The 22,458-nt window shown below is 41.3% G+C and overlaps 2 protein-coding genes across 3 annotated transcripts in view; both read right to left on the reverse strand.

Moving 5' to 3' along the window:
• Positions 1-13: 13 nt before the first annotated feature.
• Positions 14-11,087, reverse strand: LOC138372811 (mucin-22-like). Its single transcript, XM_069338472.1, has 2 exons — positions 11,059-11,087; positions 14-422 (listed from the first exon to the last, which is right to left on the reverse strand). Exons 1-2 carry the CDS (start codon positions 11,085-11,087, stop codon positions 14-16), a joined length of 438 nt encoding a protein of 145 aa, XP_069194573.1.
• Positions 8,697-22,458, reverse strand: part of LOC123757948 (dnaJ homolog subfamily B member 12) — a 24,834-nt gene continuing 11,072 nt past the window's right edge. Inside the window, exons 5-7 of one of the 2 annotated variants that reach the window (XM_045741931.2) lie at positions 22,147-22,423; positions 11,622-11,785; positions 8,697-11,361 (exon numbers count right to left, since the gene is read on the reverse strand). In XM_045741931.2, the coding sequence (XP_045597887.1) occupies positions 11,252-11,361; positions 11,622-11,785; positions 22,147-22,423 (551 nt within the window). In that variant the 3' untranslated portion in view covers positions 8,697-11,251. Of the gene's footprint in view, positions 11,362-11,621; positions 11,786-17,284; positions 18,914-22,146; positions 22,424-22,458 lie in introns of those variants that run through there. The other variant, XM_045741930.2, reaches the window with a different exon arrangement.

Here is a 22,458-nt window from a genome sequence, read left to right on the forward strand (position 1 = left end):
TTGAGGGTGGTATCTACTCCTTCGTGCACCCTGAGGTGGTATCTACTCCTTTGTGCACCCCTGAGGTGGTATCTACTCCTTCGTGCACCCCTGAGGTGGTATCTACTCCTTCATGCACTCCTGAGGTTGTATCTACTCCTTCGTGCACCCTTGAGGTTGTATCTACTCCTTCGTGCACCCCCGAGGTTGTATCTACTCCTTTGTGCACCCCCGAGGTTGTATCTACTCCTTTGTGCACCCCCGAGGTTGTATCTACTCCTTCGTGCACCCCTGAGGTGGTATCTACTCCTTCGTGCACCCCTGAGGTTGTATCTACTCCTTCGTGCACCCTTGAAGTTGTATCTACTCCTTCGTGCACCCCCGAGGTTGTATCTACTCCTTCGTGCACCCTTGAGGTTGTATCTACTCCTGTCTTGTAAATCCTTCAAAGAATTAAATATTTCTAATTAGGTTTTAACTCGAATCGAGTTAATTTTTTTAATATAAAATACTTCATTCTGCAAAGTTGAACATACACTTTGCTAAAAATGATTACTGAAAATATATGACTTTAAAATTACGTGCTTTAACTTTGTGAAGACTTTTGATCATTTCCATTGGTTTGTAATTTTTTTCTCTCTTTAAGTGGTCAAAAGTGTTTACAAAATTTACAAATGCTACTGACACACTCAGATTAGTGTGACATGCTGATGCATGTTTGTGCTGAAACAGTGTGTGCTTTGGAAAGGTTTTAACCAAGGGAGTACACTTTGCAAAACTAAACATTACAATACTAATTTACTCTAAGACTCACCCATACAATCAGTATATTTACCCCTTGCAAGTTCTTCTCATAAATATAATCAACTAATGACTGGAATCATTAATCCTAAACATTAATCACCTTCATTTGAATATTGTCCATTACATACAATTACAATATCATTATTAATTATTTTATTTACATTTCAAGCCCCCCGATTGAGATCAAAGTAGCACGTGCTGAAACTTCCACACCGTACAAAAAACTGACATTATATACATCTGCTAAATAACATGGGTAAGAGCAGTTTCTGAAGAATTTCTCTCTCTAAGCTGGGTGGAATAATACTTCCCTTTCAGTAACTAACAAAATATATCCGAGTGGCAGTTTGACTGACTGCACATAAGGCAAGAACATAATAGAGTACACAGTGAGAAATCCGAAGCAGTAGCTGTATGATTTAGTTTTTAAACCAACATCATTTTATATACAGTACAACAAACTCTCGGTGGCTATCAAAACAAAACAGACCACACAAGTTTTCCTTTGTGTTTACACATGAAAACAAAAATTAAACTGATAAGTTTGCATAATTTTAACAAAAGTTCGCCCTCATTATTTGCAAGTTTTTTCAGCAATTATAAGAACATTTTGGCTGCAAAGAATATGCTAATCTAATTTAGAATATACATGAATTATAAAAAGTTTTACTTCCCCAGACTATAGTGACCACTTGGACTTGGACAATACAGCAATGGCCTTGTTTCTTGCAGGTCGGTGTTCAATCCCTGACTACCCAAGTGTTTGGGCACCATTCCTCTCCCTCTATCCCATCCTAAATCCTTATCCTCATATCCAAGTGCTATATAGTCACAATGGCTTAGTACTTTCTCCTGATAATTAGCTTAGCTTTCCCAGGCTACAATGTATTTGTACGTAACTCGTGTGGAACTTATGGCCTCATTATGGTCTTGCAGCTCAGTCTGATGCTGTACTATAATGTTTCATAATCAACTCAGGCAGAAAGTGTAGACTCACCATGACACTATACCTGATATGCAGACAATGAGTCACAATAACGTGACTGAAGATATGAAGACTAAATCACACACCAGAAGATGAGGAGATGACGACATTACAGTCCATCCTCTTATTATCAAGCACAATCGATTTGATAATGGTCCAGGATGGACCAAAACATCGTCTCATCTTCTGGTGTGCAGTTTAGTCTTCACTATAGCTGATAGTCCAACATAGCATTATTAAATGTTTCATATAACTATGTAAAATGTATTGCTCATGATAAACCTATAGCTCACAGTCCAATACTGTACTATAATGTTTCCTATGTATGGATAAGCACCTCCAAAGGATACCTGATCAATCAGGCTGTGACTCATACGTCAGGCTGCGAGCAGCCGCGTCCAACAGCCTGGTTGATCAGTCCGGCAACCAGGAGGCCTGGTCGACAACCGGGCCACGGGGATGCTAAGCCCCGGAAGCACCTCAAGGTAACCTCAAGGTATGTCACTTGTGGAAAACATGTAGCTCATAACAACACTAGTGACAAGGCCAACAGTGTATAACAGGTAAGAAGTCTCCCTTCGTTCCTTATTTCTTAGTCTATTCCACACTAAATTATCATACAAGTCTTGACAAAGAAAAAATACACGGGCTTCACCAGCAGTCCCTTTCTTTGAAGATGGAGCCTTTCTTGTGATTCAAGTCTTAACGTTCTGTATCTCAAATGTCCTAGCTTCTGTAATTACATTGGGTAATATCTAGTTTTTTTTTTTGACTCCCCCCAAAAAACTCTACAAGTGTGAACTATCACTACTGTAAAATCATAAACTTTTTAAAACCATCACATGCATTGTTCGTCCTGCTAAAACTATCAGTTTTTAGATTGAGGCAAGGATTTAGTAAAAGGATACGTTGGTATATAATTGTATTACAGGAGACATGGAGTCCTTTGTCTTCATAATTTTTTTGACATAACACATCATTTAAATAAAAAAAAAATAAAAAAAAAGACTAGAGCAAAGCAGACAAGTCATTCCCATCATTATGAACAAGTAAGGAGGAACAAAAAATGAACCTCATAAGAACATGGACAGCACAAGGTAAGTTGTAAGAACAGCCACAGGATAAATCCTATCTTACAAAATTATTTAAATCTACATGCACACACACACACACACACTTATACTCAGCTGCCGATACAAACATTCGTCAGTCACATAGTGACTATGTATTGCACAGCACGAGACCACTTAACTCCTGTAGTTTTATACTATGAATAACTATATTTTATAGTTGCAAGTTCAAGTGTTTTAAGAAAAGTGGTAGCAACACTTCAGTTAGAACCCATGAGAAAGTCTAGGTATCATGATAGGGATACAACCAGAAGGTTTAGATATCATGGTAGGGACATGATCATGAGAAGGTTTAGGTATCATGGTAGGGACATGACCATGAGAAGGTTTAGGTACAGTAGTAAGGTAATGGACGCAACCATGAGAAGATTAGGCATTAAGGTAAAGATACAAACATGCGAAGGTTTAGGTATTAAGATACGCACTCAATCATGAGAAGGATAAGACCTGCACCAACTGGTCATTAACCACTACACCACAACCCTGTCCTCCTGTCTCACCTCTCATTAATACCAGCTTCATTTACATTACAAAAAAACACAAAAATGTTAAACTGGCATTTTTCCAATTACAAATGTTAATAATAATTACAAAAAGGCAGACATAATATTAAATACTGTAATCGACTAAATTTTATAATTTATAATAAATATATATAACTTATAATACAGTATTAACATAAAACTACATATTCTATTTATAAAAAAGGAGAGGGAGATGGGAAGAGATATTCTCAAAGCAGCACAGAAGCAAGTTAAATTAACATTTTGTGTGCCAAAATGTACGGTATAAAGCAGCAAACTATAACATGTAAGTGCATTAAGAGAAACACGACTTTCATCCCTTTATTGGTAGAAGTAATAGTTAACAGTGATGCGTTAAGAAAAAATGGATGAGGTTACATGGTGAATGAAATATAATGGTTGGAGGATAGCAAATGAAGGAATTAAAAATAACTTCCTTTGAGAAAACACAACAATTCCAAAATAAAATAGGTGACAGTGTAAATGCAACAATTTATTCACTATATCTCACTCTCTCTCAAATAAGTTAAGATATACGAGAGCCGTTACCCAAATTTTAAGACCTTGTAAGCTGTTATTAATGAAAGAAAAACAAATAATTAAAAAAATAAATAGTTACACATCACCTTCAGACATTATTCAAAATTCGCATACACATAACAGGAGACACATAGAGTGCAATAAATTATTGATTTAAAAAACATGAAGCTAAAATAAATTTATTTGCATATCTTTTGCATGTTACACACAAAATGTGTAAAGATTAAGTTGTAAGCTGGGGATAGAAAACTTGAGTAATATACAGTGTATATACTGTAAAGTTATATTAGTGCCTTAACAATGCAATTATATGACAAATAATTAAGATAAAATTTTACACAAAATGTAATATAATTTAACATGTTGACAAAACGGACCATCCATTGAAGCTATGATTGGCACCAAATCATTATACCATATTTAACATTTTGTATCGTCTTTATAATCACTGTTCATAAGAGGCAAGTGATATCAGTAGAAACCAACAGCTCTAGAGGAATAATGCATTAATTGTATAAAATAAAACTACAACATACCAAGTCAGGATCCTCTCATAAAAATTACACACATGGGGATGAAAGACAAGGATGACAGGAATGGTGTGTCGGTGCAAATATTGTAACATTAAAATACAGATATCCCGAGTGGTGAAGTGCACCAACCAACACGTATTAAAGGGGAAAATGTGGGAAGGTGGCTGATGCAGTATTCGTTCATCGAAAACTAGCCAGTATACTTCACATCCCCTCCACATTTATCACAATAAATGTTCAAATTATTCATTACAAAGAAATCTTAAGAAGTGAAGGAACAATGGTCTTCCAAGCAAAGGTGAAAATACCACCACACCACAACGCTGATAAAGATGGACAACGGGAACCATTGCTACATATAACCCAACAAGTAGTGCCAGCCTGTCTTCAACACAAACTCACTCCCGGTAGACTTGCAGTAAAAAAAAAAAAAAAAAAAAAAACTCATGCCTTTTACTTTGCTTAAGATTGTTCACTTCATTATTACTTCTCTTTACAATTTTTTGTTCTTAAATTTTGTCAAGGCCAATGAATAATAAATTTTCTTCCACTGTACATTTATCACTAAATTTTTTATGATACTGCTACTCCAAAAAACTCAAATAAATATTTGGAAGCAAATCAGTAACATAAATAAACTAATAATTGATGGTCAGAGGAAAAGGAGTAGACTGTGGTTGAGGTGGCGGTGAAGACTGTGGTTGAGGAGGCAGGACAATTGAAGGGTGTGTTTAAAATTGTTCAAGGGGGCCAGAAATTCATGAAGGACATTCCATTCATGTCACTGAACTGGACACTAAATAATTTCAAGAGCTTTTCTCCTCTTCTAAATTGTTATGAGACTAAGCTACCCTAATGACTACCTGATCATTCAGCTTATAGCTGCTTGCAGGCTGTAAGCCACTAGATGCATGGTTGTCCAACTACTCTTTGAAGAAACTTATCAAGGGAAGGGAACTATCAGGGGAAAGTGCCAAGCCATTACAACTATATAGCACTGTGAAGGGGTCAGTATAAGGATTTGGGATGGGACGTGAGGGGGCCCAATCACTTGGACGGTTGGGGATTGAAAGCCGACCTGCATGAAGTGAGACCATCGCTCTACCATCCAGCCCAAGTGGTTGGCAGAAACTTATCAAGCTTTCTATTAAAATTAGTGATAATAGTTGTATTTCTCGTGTATATTAGCAATGGGAAAACCAAAGCTCTCAGACCTATGATAATAATAATATGCTTTCTGTAATGATCAGTTCTGTCCTTCTTACTGAATTTATTTGAACCTTCTACTGTATTTCCTCACTCCACTCCGTTATTTGTGCATGTACAGTAGGGACCTGACCCTCAAGTAATTCTTGTCTGGAAATCATGTGATGCCTGGAGTGCATAAAACATGGATTAAAAAAAGTAAAGATGGTAATGCAGCAAGTTACAATATGCTTGGGTTAATGTTTCATGATTAACACCAAAAAAAGGATGCTCTGCTTTGTAAGTTTCAATTTCACATGACTACTGTGCTTAATGACTTACAATTTACACAACTGAGCTGTGTTTCATGAGTTAAGAGCATACTTTGCTGTGTTTCATGCATTACAATAACACGTGGTTATTGTGTTCCATATGTTACAATGCATATGAGTGTGTTTCATATGTTACAATACACATGATTGTTGTGTGATTCATGTGTTACAATAGTATGCTTCATTCTTTCTTACATATTACAGGTTACAATATCCCATTCTGACTGTGATGTAGCTTTGCTTAGTTTCTGTAGATGAATGCAATCAAATTTAGCACTTTCGCACGGGGACGACTCAGTATGGCATCAAAAATTGGCCTACTTTCGGCTTGGCTCGGTTTTGGACATTACATGCATAAACTCACGTAGGGAATTCTATTGCGAACACATTGATACCAAAATGAAAGACCTAGGACAAGAATTGAGGTAACCAAAGTGAAAAGAGTATACACATTTTATTGCTCTTGAGCGCTCACGGGTAACGTGCGGCCCATTTCTCGGTTTGGTGCGAGTAGTATGCTGGGCTTTTGGACTTTATATGCATATACTTCTGTAGGGAATTCTATTGCAAACACATTGATACCAAAATAAGAAACCTAAGACGAGAATTAAGGTGACAAAATTGAAAAGAACACACACACACTTTTCAGTATTACCGCTTGCTCACGTGGAATGCCCGGCCCACCTTGGGGTGGTCTGGTGCTCGCTCGCCCAAAGCGTGAAAGTGTTAACTGAAATATTATATATTTTTATGCCTAGACAACCTTCAAACTCAAACTCCTCGCTACCAATAATGGAACCGAGCTAGTGTATTGCCATCTACTGTCAATGTCCTGTACTTTGCAGTTTCGTGTGAAACTACAATCCTTACAAGCTACATCAACACCTACATTGCAAAAAAATTCAAAGTATACAGTACTGTACAGTACTTACATTTTCTGGTAAATATCGTAATGTGATTTTTTCCAACACCATTCAACCAAAGGATCATTTTTCAAGAAAATACAAATTCATTGCACTTACATACTTGTTATGATGGTAGTATTCAAAAGCCACAATTCTGTACTTATTTCTTGGCACCAACAAAAGCTATAATTTCAGGTTGGCTCAGAAAAGACACAGCAGGAAGAATGACGGTTGGAGTGTTTTAGAGAATGTTGTGTTTTAGATAAATAATCCCATAATATACATGTTTTTTTCTGTATTTGTGACAGCAATGAAATATCTATATGATAATTTTCTCCACGTTCTTCACTTTTTAGCGATGTTTAATCTTTAAGAAACGATAATTTGATGTCAGACTCAAGTTAGTTGACCCATGAGGCCATGGGATCACACTGGCAACGAGATAAACAATATTCAAGGGGAAAATTAAAGTATAGGAACACCACAGGATAAAGAACAAACAATGAAGCTATTTATGTTTGTCTGTGATTACAGTCCCACTGGGGTCCAGGGGCAGTGACAGTGGTGGATCACTGGGGTCCAGGGGCAGAGTGACAGTGGTGGATCACTGGGGTCCAGGGGCAGAGTGACAGTGGTGGATCACTGGGGTCCAGGGGCAGAGTGACAGTGGTGGATCACTGGGGTCCAGGGGCAGAGTGACAGTGGTGGATCACTGGGGTCCAGGGGCAGAGTGACAGTGGTGGATCACTGGGGTCCAGGGGCAGAGTGACAGTGGTGGATCACTGGGGTCCAGGAGCAGAGTGACAGTGGTGGATCACTGGGGTCCAGGGGCAGAGTGACAGTGGTGGATCACTGGGGTCCAGGGGCAGAGTGACAGTGGTGGATCACTGGGGTCCAGGGGCAGAGTGACAGTGGTGGATCACTGGGGTCCAGGGGCAGAGTGACAGTGGTGGATCACTGGGGTCCAGGGGCAGAGTGACAGTGGTGGATCACTGGGGTCCAGGGGCAGAGTGACAGTGGTGGATCACTGGGGTCCAGGAGCAGAGTGACAGTGGTGGATCACTGGGGTCCAGGGGTAGAGTGACAGTGGTGGATCACTGGGGTCCAGGGGCAGAGTGACAGTGGTGGATCACTGGGGTCCAGGGGTAGAGTGACAGTGGTGGATCACTGGGGTCCAGGGGCAGAGTGACAGTGGTGGATCACTGGGGTCCAGGAGCAGAGTGACAATGGTGGATCACTGGGGTCCAGGGGCAGAGAGACAGTGGTGGATCACTGGGGTCCAGGGGCAGAGTGACAGTGGTGGATCACTGGGGTCCAGGGGCAGAGTGACAATGGTGGATCACTGGGGTCCAGGGGCAGAGTGACAGTGGTGGATCACTGGGGTCCAGGGGCAGAGTGACAGTGGTGGATCACTGGGGTCCAGGGGCAGAGTGACAGTGGTGGATCACTGGGGTCCAGGAGCAGAGAGACAATGGTGGATCACTGGGGTCCAGGGGCAGAGAGACAGTGGTGGATCACTGGGGTCCAGGGGCAGAGTGACAGTGGTGGATCACTGGGGTCCAGGGGCAGAGTGACAGTGGTGGATCACTGGGGTCCAGGGGCAGAGTGACAGTGGTGGATCACTGGGGTCCAGGGGCAGTCTGTCTAAGGTTGTGTGTTGTAAAGAAGGATGTTATCACTACGTGTAGTACAAAACGTAAGTATGCTAGCTATAAACTCTATACTCTTACTACTTTCAAAGGATTTTTTTGTGCATTTGTAGGATTCTCATAGGCTACCTTGTCATGTTCTATAAAACTTTATTCTTTTGAAATTATACAACTTTAGCCATCAATGAAGTAAAAAAAGATTTTACAGACTTACTGAAGACACAATTAAATTAAAACATGTGACTCATCTCATATATACAGATTTTTGTCCACATTTAAATTTACCCAAGCTGATAAAAAAATCTCCTCTCACTCCCTTCCTCCCTCTCTCTCTCTCTCACTCACTCACACTCTCTTACCTAGCACTCTGTAAGAGATCTTCCAAGGTGAAGAAGGAGAAGGAGGAAGAGGAGGATGCACTTAAGTTTACAAGTGGTGAGTGAGAGTAGCTGCAGGTGTTAACCCTTTGGCTGCCACACCACATTTACCCACTATCTCTCGGTCAAAATGCAGCCAAAAAAAAAAACTATTTTCCAAAAATGCGCCTTTATAATTACATATCTTGTAAGAAAACATACGCTTCTTCTAGTTGTGTAATTATGTACAAATTTTCTAATACACTGTAGATAATACAGTCTAAAATTAGGGCGAGTGTGTGTTCCCACGGCATATACTGTACAATATTATCGTTATAAATACCGTAAAACCAATTAACTTGATCAAAGAATTTTGTTGGGGTGGAGGCTACATTAATTGTTGGGTTTCTCAATTTTGAATTCATTTCTAATATGTACAAGATGTGTTCTTTCCATAGATACTGTACCATGAAAAAATTATTACAAAATTTTTTGAGATACAGTAATTTAAAAATATATAAAAGCATGAATTTTTGTTATGCTATATAATAATTTATACAAGTTATCAAGTCAACCTGTGTGTTTCACATTTATAGTATATCATTATAAATAAAATATACAGACATACTGGCCAAGGAATATTAGGTATTTTTCTCACAAATTAGAGCAACAAATTAATTCTGCAGTTTTGCTTATACTGATTTGTTGTTTTTCTTGTTGATCTTTGTTTTATCTTTTCTTTTTTGATTTCTAATTGGAAAAGAATAATTTGAGTATTTACTACTAATCATTATAGAACAAAGAATGATGGATGAGTCTTGAACAAGATTAAAACATTTACATACAAAACAAATGCTCTTTCCAAGCTTATAAATCTACTCTAATATGCTTCAATACATATCACTACCTTCATTGTCTACAAAAAATGGAGGAATAGGTGTTAGTGTGAGAGTTTGAAGGAAGCCTAAGTGTCAATTTTTGGCACTACCACATGAGCCGATATTTTATTCTGCCACCAACTGCTCACACTCTAAATAGGTCTTTGGGCCTACTTTGAAGGTCAGGGAACCTGGATGAGCATCATACAATTTGAAAATGATTTTCTAGGCACATGGACTTGGGTTGCTTATCTTATTCAAGGACCATGTATCTGGAATCGACCAGAGTCCTTTACTGCAGCCAAAGGGTTAATCATTATGCATTATTGACCAAGAGCAACATCTTAACTTACAAGGAATATGAGCCAATTTGCAGTAGGAAAACCAACAACAACCCGAGGAGAAACGAGACCAAAACAAGAGCGTTGGTGCGTCGTCTCCACCCGACACAACAGGGAGTAAAATGGCACAGATATATACACTTTTACAACAAATGAAACATGGAGAGAGGATCATCTTGTAATACCAAGCCCACTTAATGAGGTCATATGGTGGTAATAAAAAGTTAAATTTGGGTGAAGCAGATATATGTATTTATAAGATAGGTAGGTGTAGGGGTGAAAACAAATAAAGTAGCTGTAGGTGCGAGGAAAGCATACACAGGTAGAAACAGTTGTACAAAAATTAGATACAAGGTGTGAGACAGGAAGATGCAGGTATGAGGAATGTAGATACATTTGGTAAAAAGGCAGCTGTGCACAAGAGAATACAGTACAGTGTATATAAACTCCAAGTGTAAGCAGAGGCCAAGAAAGCAGGGTACAGCATCACCTTATCACAATGCCCATTTTAGAAAAAAATATATCAATCATTCTATTTGAAATAAAACAGGGTTTGTAGTAAAAGCTATTAGGGGACCTCAAAATATATTTGCATAACTAGAGCATTCACAATTTAGTAATCCTACACCATCGATAATCTGATTAGCCTAAATACGAGATTATAGTGCGACCATTTGGAGCCAAAGAGTGAAGTATACTGGACAGCAGTAAAGCAATACTCATCACATTCCCATATGACGTAAATGAAACTACAAATTATTCTAAACAATTTCTGCAATTAATAAACTTTTTAACTGTCAACAATAACAAGTTCTCTGGCATTATAAACTAGTTTAAAAAAAAATAAACTCAAGGCAGAAAGCCCTACCAGACAACCAGATATATACATATTATCATCTTATGCTCAAAGTTCTTACCTTATTATGTCAAGTTCTCTAACATACATCATAATAAATAAGGCTTTCTAAAGGTCCTCAATAAATAAAAATTAACAATAATAAATGATATGATTACTAGACTAAGTTGGTTTGAGGTTGAACATCTCACCAACCGGGTTAAGCTGGAGTGCTGCCCAAAACTGAACTGGTTGGGCTCCATTGAGGCAGAGCCTTAACTATAGAGGCTCTGGAGTGAGTCACAAGATGGAGTTCGAAGTTCCTGGGCTCTCTTAAACATCTGTGGATCGCCAAAGGACCGAGCTCTCCAGATCATATTTTCTTCTGAAACATTACGAGAGAAACATTATGATATTTAGTTTAAGATTTTAGTCAATATGATAACATCATAAGAATTTAAAAATATATAAATGTTTTATTTCAGTCCAAAACATTTGCAATTCCCAATTTTTAGTCATATCTAGACTCCTACTGTCTGAATAAAATCAAGTGTATGGCACTTTTCAATTGTTAACATTTCAGGCCAGTTCTTACACCTCATGAACCATCTTACTATTCTTATATTCTGAAGGATAATTACTTACTATAATTCTTTTCCTTAAAACAAGCATTCCTGAGTGTCGAAACATAATCTTCTTCTACATGTTGCTCTAACCGTCGAATACTTCCTTGATATTCTGTAGAAAAATCTGGTTTCACGTAGTATGACACTCCTAAGTTCGTAGTACTACGCTGAACACTATATTTACTGCAAGAAACAAATAATATTAGTAAATATGAGCAAATATAATATGCAAATAACCACAATATATAGTGCATAAATAAATCTTCAGATTTACTACCTTTTTTAAAACACCAAAAATTATTACTATTCATCCATCTACATATATAGACTACAAACACCAGTCAGCAGCAATAGTTGAGCATATGTATTTTAAGTTAAAAGTTTATGATTACAAGCACACTTGAATTTTCTACTTAGATCTTTATCAAGTGGCGGCAACTATCAAGGACACGCCAGCACCCAAACATGTTAACAGGACTCTTATGAGCACTCATAATTATGGGAGGCTGAAAATATTAAGTATAATAATGAAAAAATAACTTAAACCAAGGATGTGTGTACAGAATGAGTAATATGAAAAATAGTGCCAGAAATTACTTTTTTCTTCAGATGTCTCAGTTCTTCATGAGCAGCTTTCCCTCATCAAACTAACTCCAGCAGCTAACTCCATCAAACATAAATCATTATCTTGGATATTTGTTCTCTTAACGCAGTGCATGCTTTTAAAACGGGAACGGAATGCCTTATGAACCTGAATCGAATTCTACAAGATCACAAAGATTTAACAGGAAACAAAAAAATGCCAGAATGTATCCCTAAATTGCCTAAAAGCCTTTGACACTGTCCCTTTCCACCCCATTCCCTCTCAAAGGGCTGCTGCACAAGTTGGAACAGCAGATTGGGTAACTGGAAAAAGACACTGGTCTGTATTAGAACACATTTAACAAATAGGAAGCAAGATTGTGGTGAGAGAGGAGGAATCAGGATGGAGGGAGGTAGCAAGTAGAGTTCCAGGGGCTGGGTATATGGACAGCTACTGTTCTTGGTTTAGGTAAATGACCTTCCAGAGAAAGTAGGATTGTACAATAGGTGTCAATGTTTGCAGATGATAGTAAACTGATGAGAAAGGTAAGAAACCAAAATGGCATACACAATAGTACAAAAGACTCTAGACAAGCCACAGGACAATTTGCTACAGGAATTTAATCTAAAAACATATACAGTATAGTACCAGTACTGTACAGATGCTTGAGTGAGGAGAGAGGATGGCAGAAGGATGGTATAGTTTGAGGGGAAAGTACTTCTGCAGAAATCAAAAAGAAAAAAGGATCCGAGTTAATGAGACTAGCCTCAACACCAGAGGCATACATTAACACAATAAAGTAAGCTACTTATGCAACATATAATGATTTGTTCACATTAATGACTTCCAGAAAAATAACTGAGCAATTCCTCAGAATAATATACACAATGCATGTTAGGTCAGCCCTAGAGTATGCACCTCTGACATGGAACCAACACCTGGTAAAACAAAAGAAAATTGATAAGGATTACAAATTTGCAACAAGACAGGTATCAGAGACAAAAGAAATGTGTTATGAGGACAGGCTAAAATAATTACAACTACCGGGTAATTAATTTAGAAGAGAGAACACAATGAAATATGATCACAATGTGCAAAATAATGGGATACAGAAAATGTACATAGAAACAGTCTTTTCTTCATGAGGGACAACACAACCAGAGGGCGGGATGAAATGTGGAAACAGACAAGCCAGAGACATGTTTGTGTGCAGTTAGAGTAGCCAACAAGTAAAATGAGTTAACCAGAGGTGGTGGAAGCAAGCACCAATTACAGCTTTAAGAGCAAGTATGATGGATTATAGAACCATCGGGAGTCATGAAGGTACCAGATATAAGCCTACACTTGACTCTCACTCCCCAATCACACAAGGGTAAGCACTCATCAGCAAAGATGAGTGCTTACCCTTGATCCATCTAACTTAGATCTTGTCCCATCCATACAGAAATTATACTGTTTTTGGTAAAAAAAAAAAAAAGGCATTATTAAATTTAACATAATGTGTTTATCAATCCAAAAGTTACAAGTCTTAAAATTGTTAATTAACTAAATTTTGTTTGTTAGCCAAATGTGGCAATTAGGTATGACATAGGAACTGGACCATCAGCCCTAATCAACCTTCGAGCTACCAGGTAAAGATAGTCACACGAGCCTGATGCAACGAATGTAGTCCTACTGCGTTAGTGCCTCAAGCTGAGGGATAGCTACTCGAGGGGACCTGCCCAGAAAATGTAAAAAGATATATTTCGTATATGATACTACCAGCCTCTATATAGTCAATTAACCCAATCAAAAAGAATACAGACACAAGAGAACACAAAACAATGTGGTAAGCACTATCTCAATAACAGCAGATATGATTCTAAAATCTACTGGAATTTCTCAGAAAATTAAGGTAGTGTACTATATTACAAAGAAATTTGATATAAGATTTCAAATTCACTTCCAGCAGATGAGTATGAGACAGAACTATGTCTGATCCGGGTGTTGAGACCAAGATGGAAGTCAGAGGCCAAGGTAAGATTCTGAGAATGAGCTGGGAGTCCATAGCTGAGCAAGAGTCCGAGGCTGAGCTGGGAGTCCGAGGCTGAGCTGGGAGTCCGAGGCTGAGCTGGGAGTCCGAGGCTGAGCTGGGAGTCCGAGGCTGAGCTGGGAGTCCGAGGCTGAGCTGGGAGTCCGAGGCTGAGCTGGGAGTCCGAGGCTGAGCTGGGAGTCCGAGGCTGAGCTGGGAGTCCGAGGCTGAGCTGGGAGTCCAAGGCTGAGCTGGGAGTCCAAGGCTGAGCTGGGAGTCCAAGGCTGAGCTGGGAGTCCAAGGCTGAGCTGGGAGTCCGAGGCTGAGCTGGGAGTCCGAGGCTGAGCTGGGAATACAAGGCTGAACTGGGAATACAAGGCTGAGCTGAGAGGACGAGGCCAACTGATGGGTGTCCAAGGCCAAGTGTGAGTGGCCAAGATGGTGATTGTACTCCTCTTAGCATCCATGGCGAGATGACCTGTTCTCATTGCCTTAGCCACCTCCACCAAAGTGTTTTACTATTATATCTGTTTATCTTAACACTATCACACTCCGTTGCCGCCACCCGTCGTCACTCATTTTTCTCGCGATTCTGAGCGAGTGACTATGGCTCACGTCATGTATTAAAATACAGTACAGTATTTGTAAAAAATTCAATTTTTATCCGGTCAACTTCTGGGTGGTTTTAAAATGATCACCTTTACATTGCGCACAACTTGATACAAAATGAAAGACGTAACACGAAAATTTATGTCAGAACACTGGAAAGATATAAATAATTTTGTGGTGATGAATGTCAAAAAGTGTCCAAAAGTTAAAATATCTGTTAAAATTCCATTTATTGTTCTATTATTATGGGACTAGTTTTAAAATACACACTTTTATATTGCAATTTGATACCAAAATGAAGGATGTGACGTGAAAATTGATGTCAGAAAGATAATAAATACTTTTGTGGTCCAAATGTTAAAATATTAGCTAAAATTCCATTTATTGTTCTATTACTATGGGCCTAGTTTTAAAATATGCGCTTTTATATTGCAAACAATTTGATACCAAAATGAAAGACCTAACACGAAAATTGATGTCAGAACACTAGAAATATATAAATAATTTTGTGATGATGAGCATCCAAAGGTTAAAATTTGTTAAAATTCCATTTATTGTTCTATTATTATGGGACTAATTTTAAACTACGCGCCTTTATTTTGCGAACAATTTGATACCAAAATGAAACAAGTAACATGAAAATTTATGTTATCAAACTGAAAAGAGTATGTACATTAGTCTGTAGGTGTGCCAATTGGTGCTCGTTCACTGGTAACTTGGTCGACTTTAGGCTTTGCTGTGGGAGTCACGGCGGGCTTTTGGACCTTATATGCATATATCCCTGTTGGGAATTCTATTGCAAACACAATAATACCAAAACGAACGACGTAGCGTGAGAATTAAAGTGAGCAAACTGAAATGAGTATACACATATCGGTGTCGCCGCACACTCGCCCGCACCAAATGGGATAGAACCTGGCCCCTTCAGAGAGGTTGCAGGGAGCAATGGCCCTGGAAACCCCCCGTGTGGTTGAGGGTTTTTCTTATCTGCCATCGACCGGGGTTAAGCACCCAGAAAGGTAGGCATAACAAAACGAACCCCACATAAGAAACTAACAACAAAATTCGAACAGAGAGGTAGAACTCCCTACAATCCCAAGGAAACAAGCAAACGTAACACACTACTGCCGCGCCACTCGTCTGCGCAGCCCTCGCCTCCCCGAGAGGGGGAGGGGAGGGGGGGCGAACGAACCTCACCGCACCGGCAGCATAGCACTCCAGTTTGGAAGCTAAGCTTCAACAAATGCGAAAAAAACGCCGACCTGTGGGAGGGAGGGTTGCCAGGGAGCCCCTCTGGTCCCTGGAACTTCATACCCAAAGAGAAGGAAAAGAAAGGGCTGACCCGGGAGGCGGCCGCCACAAACTTTGCAACGCGAAGTCGAGACAATAGGCTGCAACCTGCGACCAAAAGCAACACCAGAACGTCCAGGAGCAGACATGCGCACAAAATAACGGGTGGCCAGGAACCTGTACGACCTCCAAATCCCTGCGCCCGAAATGAGTCCAAGACACGTAACCAAACACGGCAGCGAAAGATGCAAACGTTCGAACGGCACGGGCGTGAGGATAGACCGCAGGCAGGCTTGACTTAACCCTGAGGTTGACCTGGGAGACCCGAGCCCTGGAACAGGGAACGAGGGAAACTGGATCAACCCAAAACGCATCCCCAGCCACGGCACGTAGGTAATGGCGAAGAGCCGCAACTGGACACAACACATGATGCACCCCCTATAACTATACTTACGTAAACATAATTACCTCCCGGCAGAACCAACCAAGCATCAATAACCCAAGGACCCCTCCGGAAAGCAGCCATCTCAGCGTTCACCAGAAATGATGGAGAAGGCTGCAAACGTACAAACCTATCACCAGAACCAAAACAGCAGAAACTCCTGTGCTGGAGGATAGCCAGAAGCTCCCCAACCCGACCTCCAGAGGCCAACGCCAACAAATATAGGACCTTTGAAAAACAATCTTGAACCGAAGGGGCTACCACAAACCGAGAAGAGGAAAGATAAAGAGCAGCCTGACCAAAGACCAGGTCCAGGATGGATCAGGCAGCGCATGAGCAGACCGAGGGGAAACAAAGTACGAAAAAGCGTACAGAACGGGGCAGACGTGACGTCCACCCCAAATGTAAGCTGGAGCGGCTCCGCCAGCACAGCACGATACGAGGCGACAGTAAGAAGTATCAAGAACGGTCCGGAAAACCAAGAAAGGACAAGACAACCTGATGTGAAAGAGAAGACAACCTACAAAGAGCAAGAAAATGGCAAATAGAAATGCCAGGAAAGTTCATACTGTCACCGTGTCGAAGCTCGCAGGCGGGACACCATCAACAAAGCCACCTGACCACCATAGAGATGGTGATACACCCCCGCCAAAAAATCAGACGCGAAGAGCCGAGGAGAAGGCTGAACCAGCCATGTACCGGACCGGTCCGACTTGCCGAAAGAGGCGGAGGCGCAGGAAAAAGCCCCAGGTTCGGACACCGATCAAGCAGCGCCTGAAAACAAGCTGGGCTGGCCACCAAGGGGCCACAAAGACTACACGGGAAGGACTCCAACCGAGCCAGAACCCGAAGCAACAGCTGAACCGGGGAAAGAGGTACAAGTAACTCCACCTCGACCTGTCCTGCCGAAAGGCATCCACTGCGAACGCCTCGCAGGCTGGGAAGGGCGCCACATAGAATGGGAGACGCCGAGACCACGCTGACGCAAAGACGTCCATATCCACGAGTCCATACGTCCGGCAGAGCCAACAAAAGTGGCAACGACTGGCCAATCCGTGAACAGAGGAATGAACCGAGGCCATCCGCCAGAATGCAGGACACTCCCCAGACACAAAACGCACAGAGAGCCAAACCCCCAAGAATCCAGCAGACGAGCCACTCGAAGGGACCAACCCCAAACGGAAAGGACCGAAGAGAACCCCCGTGGTTCTGGCAATGAACCACTGGAGAACAGTTCAAATGGAGCCGGATGGTAAGAGCCCAGAGTGACTCGAACCCTCCGAAGTGCAACCAGACAGCCACGAACTCCTGAACCGTGCTGGGATACCCACGGAAGGACGGACCACACCGTCCCCGACCGGCCTGTGAGCACTGATCACAAAGCCCCAGCTGAGAGACGACCTATCCGTGAACACATCCGTCCGTGTTGCCCTTGTTTGTCTCTGGGTAGTAGGTAGTTTTCATCACTGGTAGGGGCACGGAGTACTGCACAGCTAGTTTTCACCAATAATAGTGGCCAGCTCTGTTCCGCCTGGGTACGTTGTCCTTTTGCGGGGTTTTTCTTTTGTTTTTGCCTGATAGGGAGGGGGTCTGCCTTTGTGGTCCCCTGTTGCTGTTTTGGGGGTATTTATACGTTTATCTTCTGTTTGGTGGTCCTCTCTGCTTGGTCCCCAAGAGTGGACACGTCCCGGGGGTTTAGCTTTTAGAAGTTTGTTTGGTAGACTTGAGCGCCGGTTTGCAGTACCCTGCCTGGGCTTCCCTTAGCATGTAACCATGGCTAAGGGCCCTGGGAAAACCTATGGGGGCTACATTGTCCGATGGATGTGACTCCTGAGTTCCCCCTCGCATCTTGCGAGTTTGAAGGTTGCTCTGTCCCCTTGTCTCAGGGTGACACTCACCGGTTGTGCCTCTGCCAGCATGCCTGTTGGGTCGGCGTTTCTTTTGACCCGGAGTCGTGCGATGGATACTGTCTGAACGTGCTCTCGTTCACCCTAGCCACTGATCATGATAAGCAGGTGCGGGCAGCTGCGGTGTTGCATGCTAGATTTAGGTTGCTGCAACGCTCTAGGAAGGTTGCGGCCCCGGATGCCCCAAGACTGTCCCGTTTTGGTTATAGGGATCCGGACTTTGGGGTGGGAGTCGCTTCGGCTCTGGTTCCGTCCAATGCTCCTAGTCCTTCCCCTTCTGTTGGGCATACTTCCTCCCCTTGCTTTCGGCTTTCGGGTTTCAGGTTTGGTGCAAGGTCTGGTTGGGTTGAGACTCGAGCAGTCTTGGGGGTTTTCCTCTTCCGGGGTGGTGCGGAGGCACTCGAGCCTTTTCCTCCAGCCATACTGTATGGGTCTGACCCATACAGGGAAGATTTCCTGAGACCTGGAACTTTAAGAACAAGAGTTCATAGATTTAAACTAGCTAAACACAGATGCTGAAGAAATATAAGAAAATTCACTTTCGCAAACAGAGTGGTAGACGGTTGGAACAAGTTAGGTGAGAAGGCGGTGGAGGCCAAGACCGTCAGTAGTTTCAAAGCGTTATATGACAAAGAGTGCTGGGAAGACGGGACACCACGAGCATAGCTCTCATCCTGTAACTACACTTAGGTAATTACACTCCTGAGTGCTTTGTCAAGGTCTCATAATATGGTTAGGATAATACATCTCAACATCTAATATGTTGAGATGCAAGTCTCGTTTAAACTATAGACTCAGACCTTGATAAAGCACATAAAAGTGCAAAAAGACATGGTGTAAATCTTTACATAAAATACACAAGCACATTTAAGTGTGGTGTTTTATCCAATATTTTTATGGCTACACTAACATGTTGGCTTATAAAGTTTCTTGTTGTCGTTTCCATGAATTGATTATCTATGTACCAGTACCTGCAGAGCTTCCTATTCTCCCAGTCTATCTTATCATGATTAAGAGTCAGGACCCATTCCTATTTGCAACCAAGGCAGCCCTTTCCAGGGTAGTAATAACCGCCCTATTGTTTGTCATAACCTATTCTCCATCTACATTGAGTGAAATAGTATACGTGGTGAGGGTAGTATATGGTGCGGCTGTCAATGGTGTTTGGAGAGGAGTTTAGTGAATGGGGGTATTGAGTCTGATTTACTATTTACTGCTCATGTTTAGCAGTCCCTGTGGTGCAGTGGTAAAGCATTCGCCAGGCGCTTTGTAAACGCTTTGGCTTGGGTTCATATCCTGGTCGAGGAGGATTGACTGGATGCCAATCCTTAACCATAACCTCTGTTCGTCCAGTAGTGAATGAATATCTGGTTGTTGAATGATTTGGCGGGTTGTATTCCGGGGAAAACTTAGGATTAAGGACCTGCCTGAAACGCTATGCATGCTAGTGGCTTTACAAGAATGTAAGAACTCTTGTATGTTAAAAAAAAAAAAAAAAAAATTATAATGGGAAGTTGGGATGAAATTTTACCATAGATGAGGGGAGAGGTAAAGGAACGGTGGGAGATGACTGGAATCGGAGCCGAGTTTTCTAGGATGAGCATTGACCCGTCACAAACGGGAAGCATTACTATAATTACTGTACTGGCTGAAAACAGAACTGTATTTCGAGATATTAATGGAAATGAAACGTCAGATACAGGGCAAATTTTATTTACTCGACAAAACAAATGAAAACTTCACAGTGAAATAAAAAGAAAGGATTGTACTTGATTAAAAGGAACATATCACTAAAAGTATTAAAAAAGTAGCACAATAATAAGCCCATGATGAGGACAACACATGCACTATAGAAATACAAAAGCTAACACTGAAGTTTTGCTATATGTTATGTCTACAGTGCTTTACTCTCAACCTCATTCTACTCTCTACTGAATTGGGAACTATTCTTGCACTATCGCAAAAAACCAGCGTTGAATGTAATGAAATGCCATGTTCTGGGTGAGCCCCAGAGGCTCCCTGGAGCTATCAGGCTGGTATGTGTTATATTAGTCTGGGGCATCAGTCAATTGTAGTTCAGCCTACCGGGACCATGAGCCAGAACCTGGCCCTGCTCAGAGAGGCAAAGGGAGCAATGGCTTATAGAAACCCCCATGTGGGCATTCCATGTCTGCCATCAACTAGGGTTGGCACCCAGAAAGGTAGGCATAACAAAACAAATTCCACTTGGTAAGAAAATGCCACAAAAAAATTAACAGGGAAGCAGAACTCACCCTACAACTTAATAAAACAAACAACCATCACACCTCACTGCCTGTCCGCGCAGGCTCCCCCTCCCCATCAGGAGGAAGAGGGGGACGGGGAGCCCTGGACCCCCCATGCTGGTTACCCAAGCCATCCAATTTGGAGGCTGAGCATCAAAAAGGAAATGGAACCGCCGACAGGAGGGAGGGTGGGTTGCCAGCACGGGGGGTCCAGGGCTTCCCCCTCTCCCTTCTGATGGGGAGGGGGAGCCCTCAGCAGGCGTGCCGCCAACTTAGAGATCGTGTCCCCGGCATGCAGCCTAGCGTGCAGGCAAGCGCACACCGACACCGAAATGTGTATGTATACTCGTTTCAGTTTTTTCACCTTAATTCTCGTGCTACATCGTTCGTTTTGGTATCATTGTGTTCACAATTAGATTCCCTGCAGGTGTATTTGCATATAATGTCCAAAAGCAAGGCGTGACTCCCCGCAGCAAAGCCTAAAGTTACCCGTGAACGAGCACCAATTTGCACACAGCAACCTAATGTGTATACTCGTTCAGTTTGATATCAATTTTCCTGTTACGTTTATCATTTTGGTATCAAATTGTTTGCAATATAAAGGCGCGTATTTTAAAACTACTCCCATAATAATAGACATAACTGGAATTTTAACAAATATTTAAATTTTGAATGCTTGTCATCACAAAATTATTTACATCTTTCCAGTGTTCTGACATAAATTTTCATATTACATCTTTCATTTTGGTATCAAATTGTTCACAATCTAAAGGTGCGCATTTTAAAACTAATCCCATACTAATACCACAATAAATATAATTTTAACAGATATTTTAAAATTTTGACCAACAACGTATTTATAATCTCTCAAGTGTTCTGATATCAAGTTTCGAGTTACATCTTTTATTTTGGTATCAAATTATGCACACTCTAAAGGCGCTCATTTTGAAACTATCCCGAAGTCGATTGGATAATAAATGAATTTTACACAAATATTTTTTTATTGGACGCGTATTCAGTCCGACGCTCGGACACGAGAGAAAAAAATCGGACACGTGGTGTGTCTGTAGAGTGCGAAAGTGTTAAGAGGAAGACGAAGTAGTAAGAGAGAATAAACTCAAGTGTAAACATACCTAGTTTGGCATTATAGTATGTTGAATAAGAATTAGTAACTTATAAGCTACAAAAATGTATAATAATAAAAATAGACTTATTGCGGCGTAACACCACTAATGAGCACGAATTATAACAATGAGGCTAAAAGTTAGGTTACTGGGGCCATGATCCCCAAGGTCACTTCAAGGCACCACAACTCTTCAATTACCAACCATACCACTTCATGACATGTAATAAGTACAGTACATGACCAAAAGGAGCTGTATGTGAACAGTGCTATCTATTGACAACATATTTATACACAACAAATAATGCTATTAACCTGGTTGGCGAAAGTGAGTAGGTGGGGTCTGATGACAACAGGGATGATGCTAATGACAACAGCAGAATGAGGAGTAGCGGCATCAGCTGCAGGAACACGGATAAGTTGGACTGCTCGGCATGAGAAGCCTGGTGTTGGTTTCCTCGCTGAGAGTTGTAACTCCGACCACCCGCACCTCCAGCTCGCTCCCATCGACCTCCACGTCGCACGTACACATTGCCACCGGGGTACCCACCCCCAAAGAACATGTTGAATAGCTCCTCGGCAGTCATGTCACCTGAAAAGAAACAAATGGTTGTAACAAATTATTCA

The sequence above is a fragment of the Procambarus clarkii genome, chromosome 40 (assembly GCF_040958095.1).
Source record: "Procambarus clarkii isolate CNS0578487 chromosome 40, FALCON_Pclarkii_2.0, whole genome shotgun sequence".
In the NCBI taxonomy this organism is placed as follows: domain Eukaryota; kingdom Metazoa; phylum Arthropoda; class Malacostraca; order Decapoda; family Cambaridae; genus Procambarus; species Procambarus clarkii.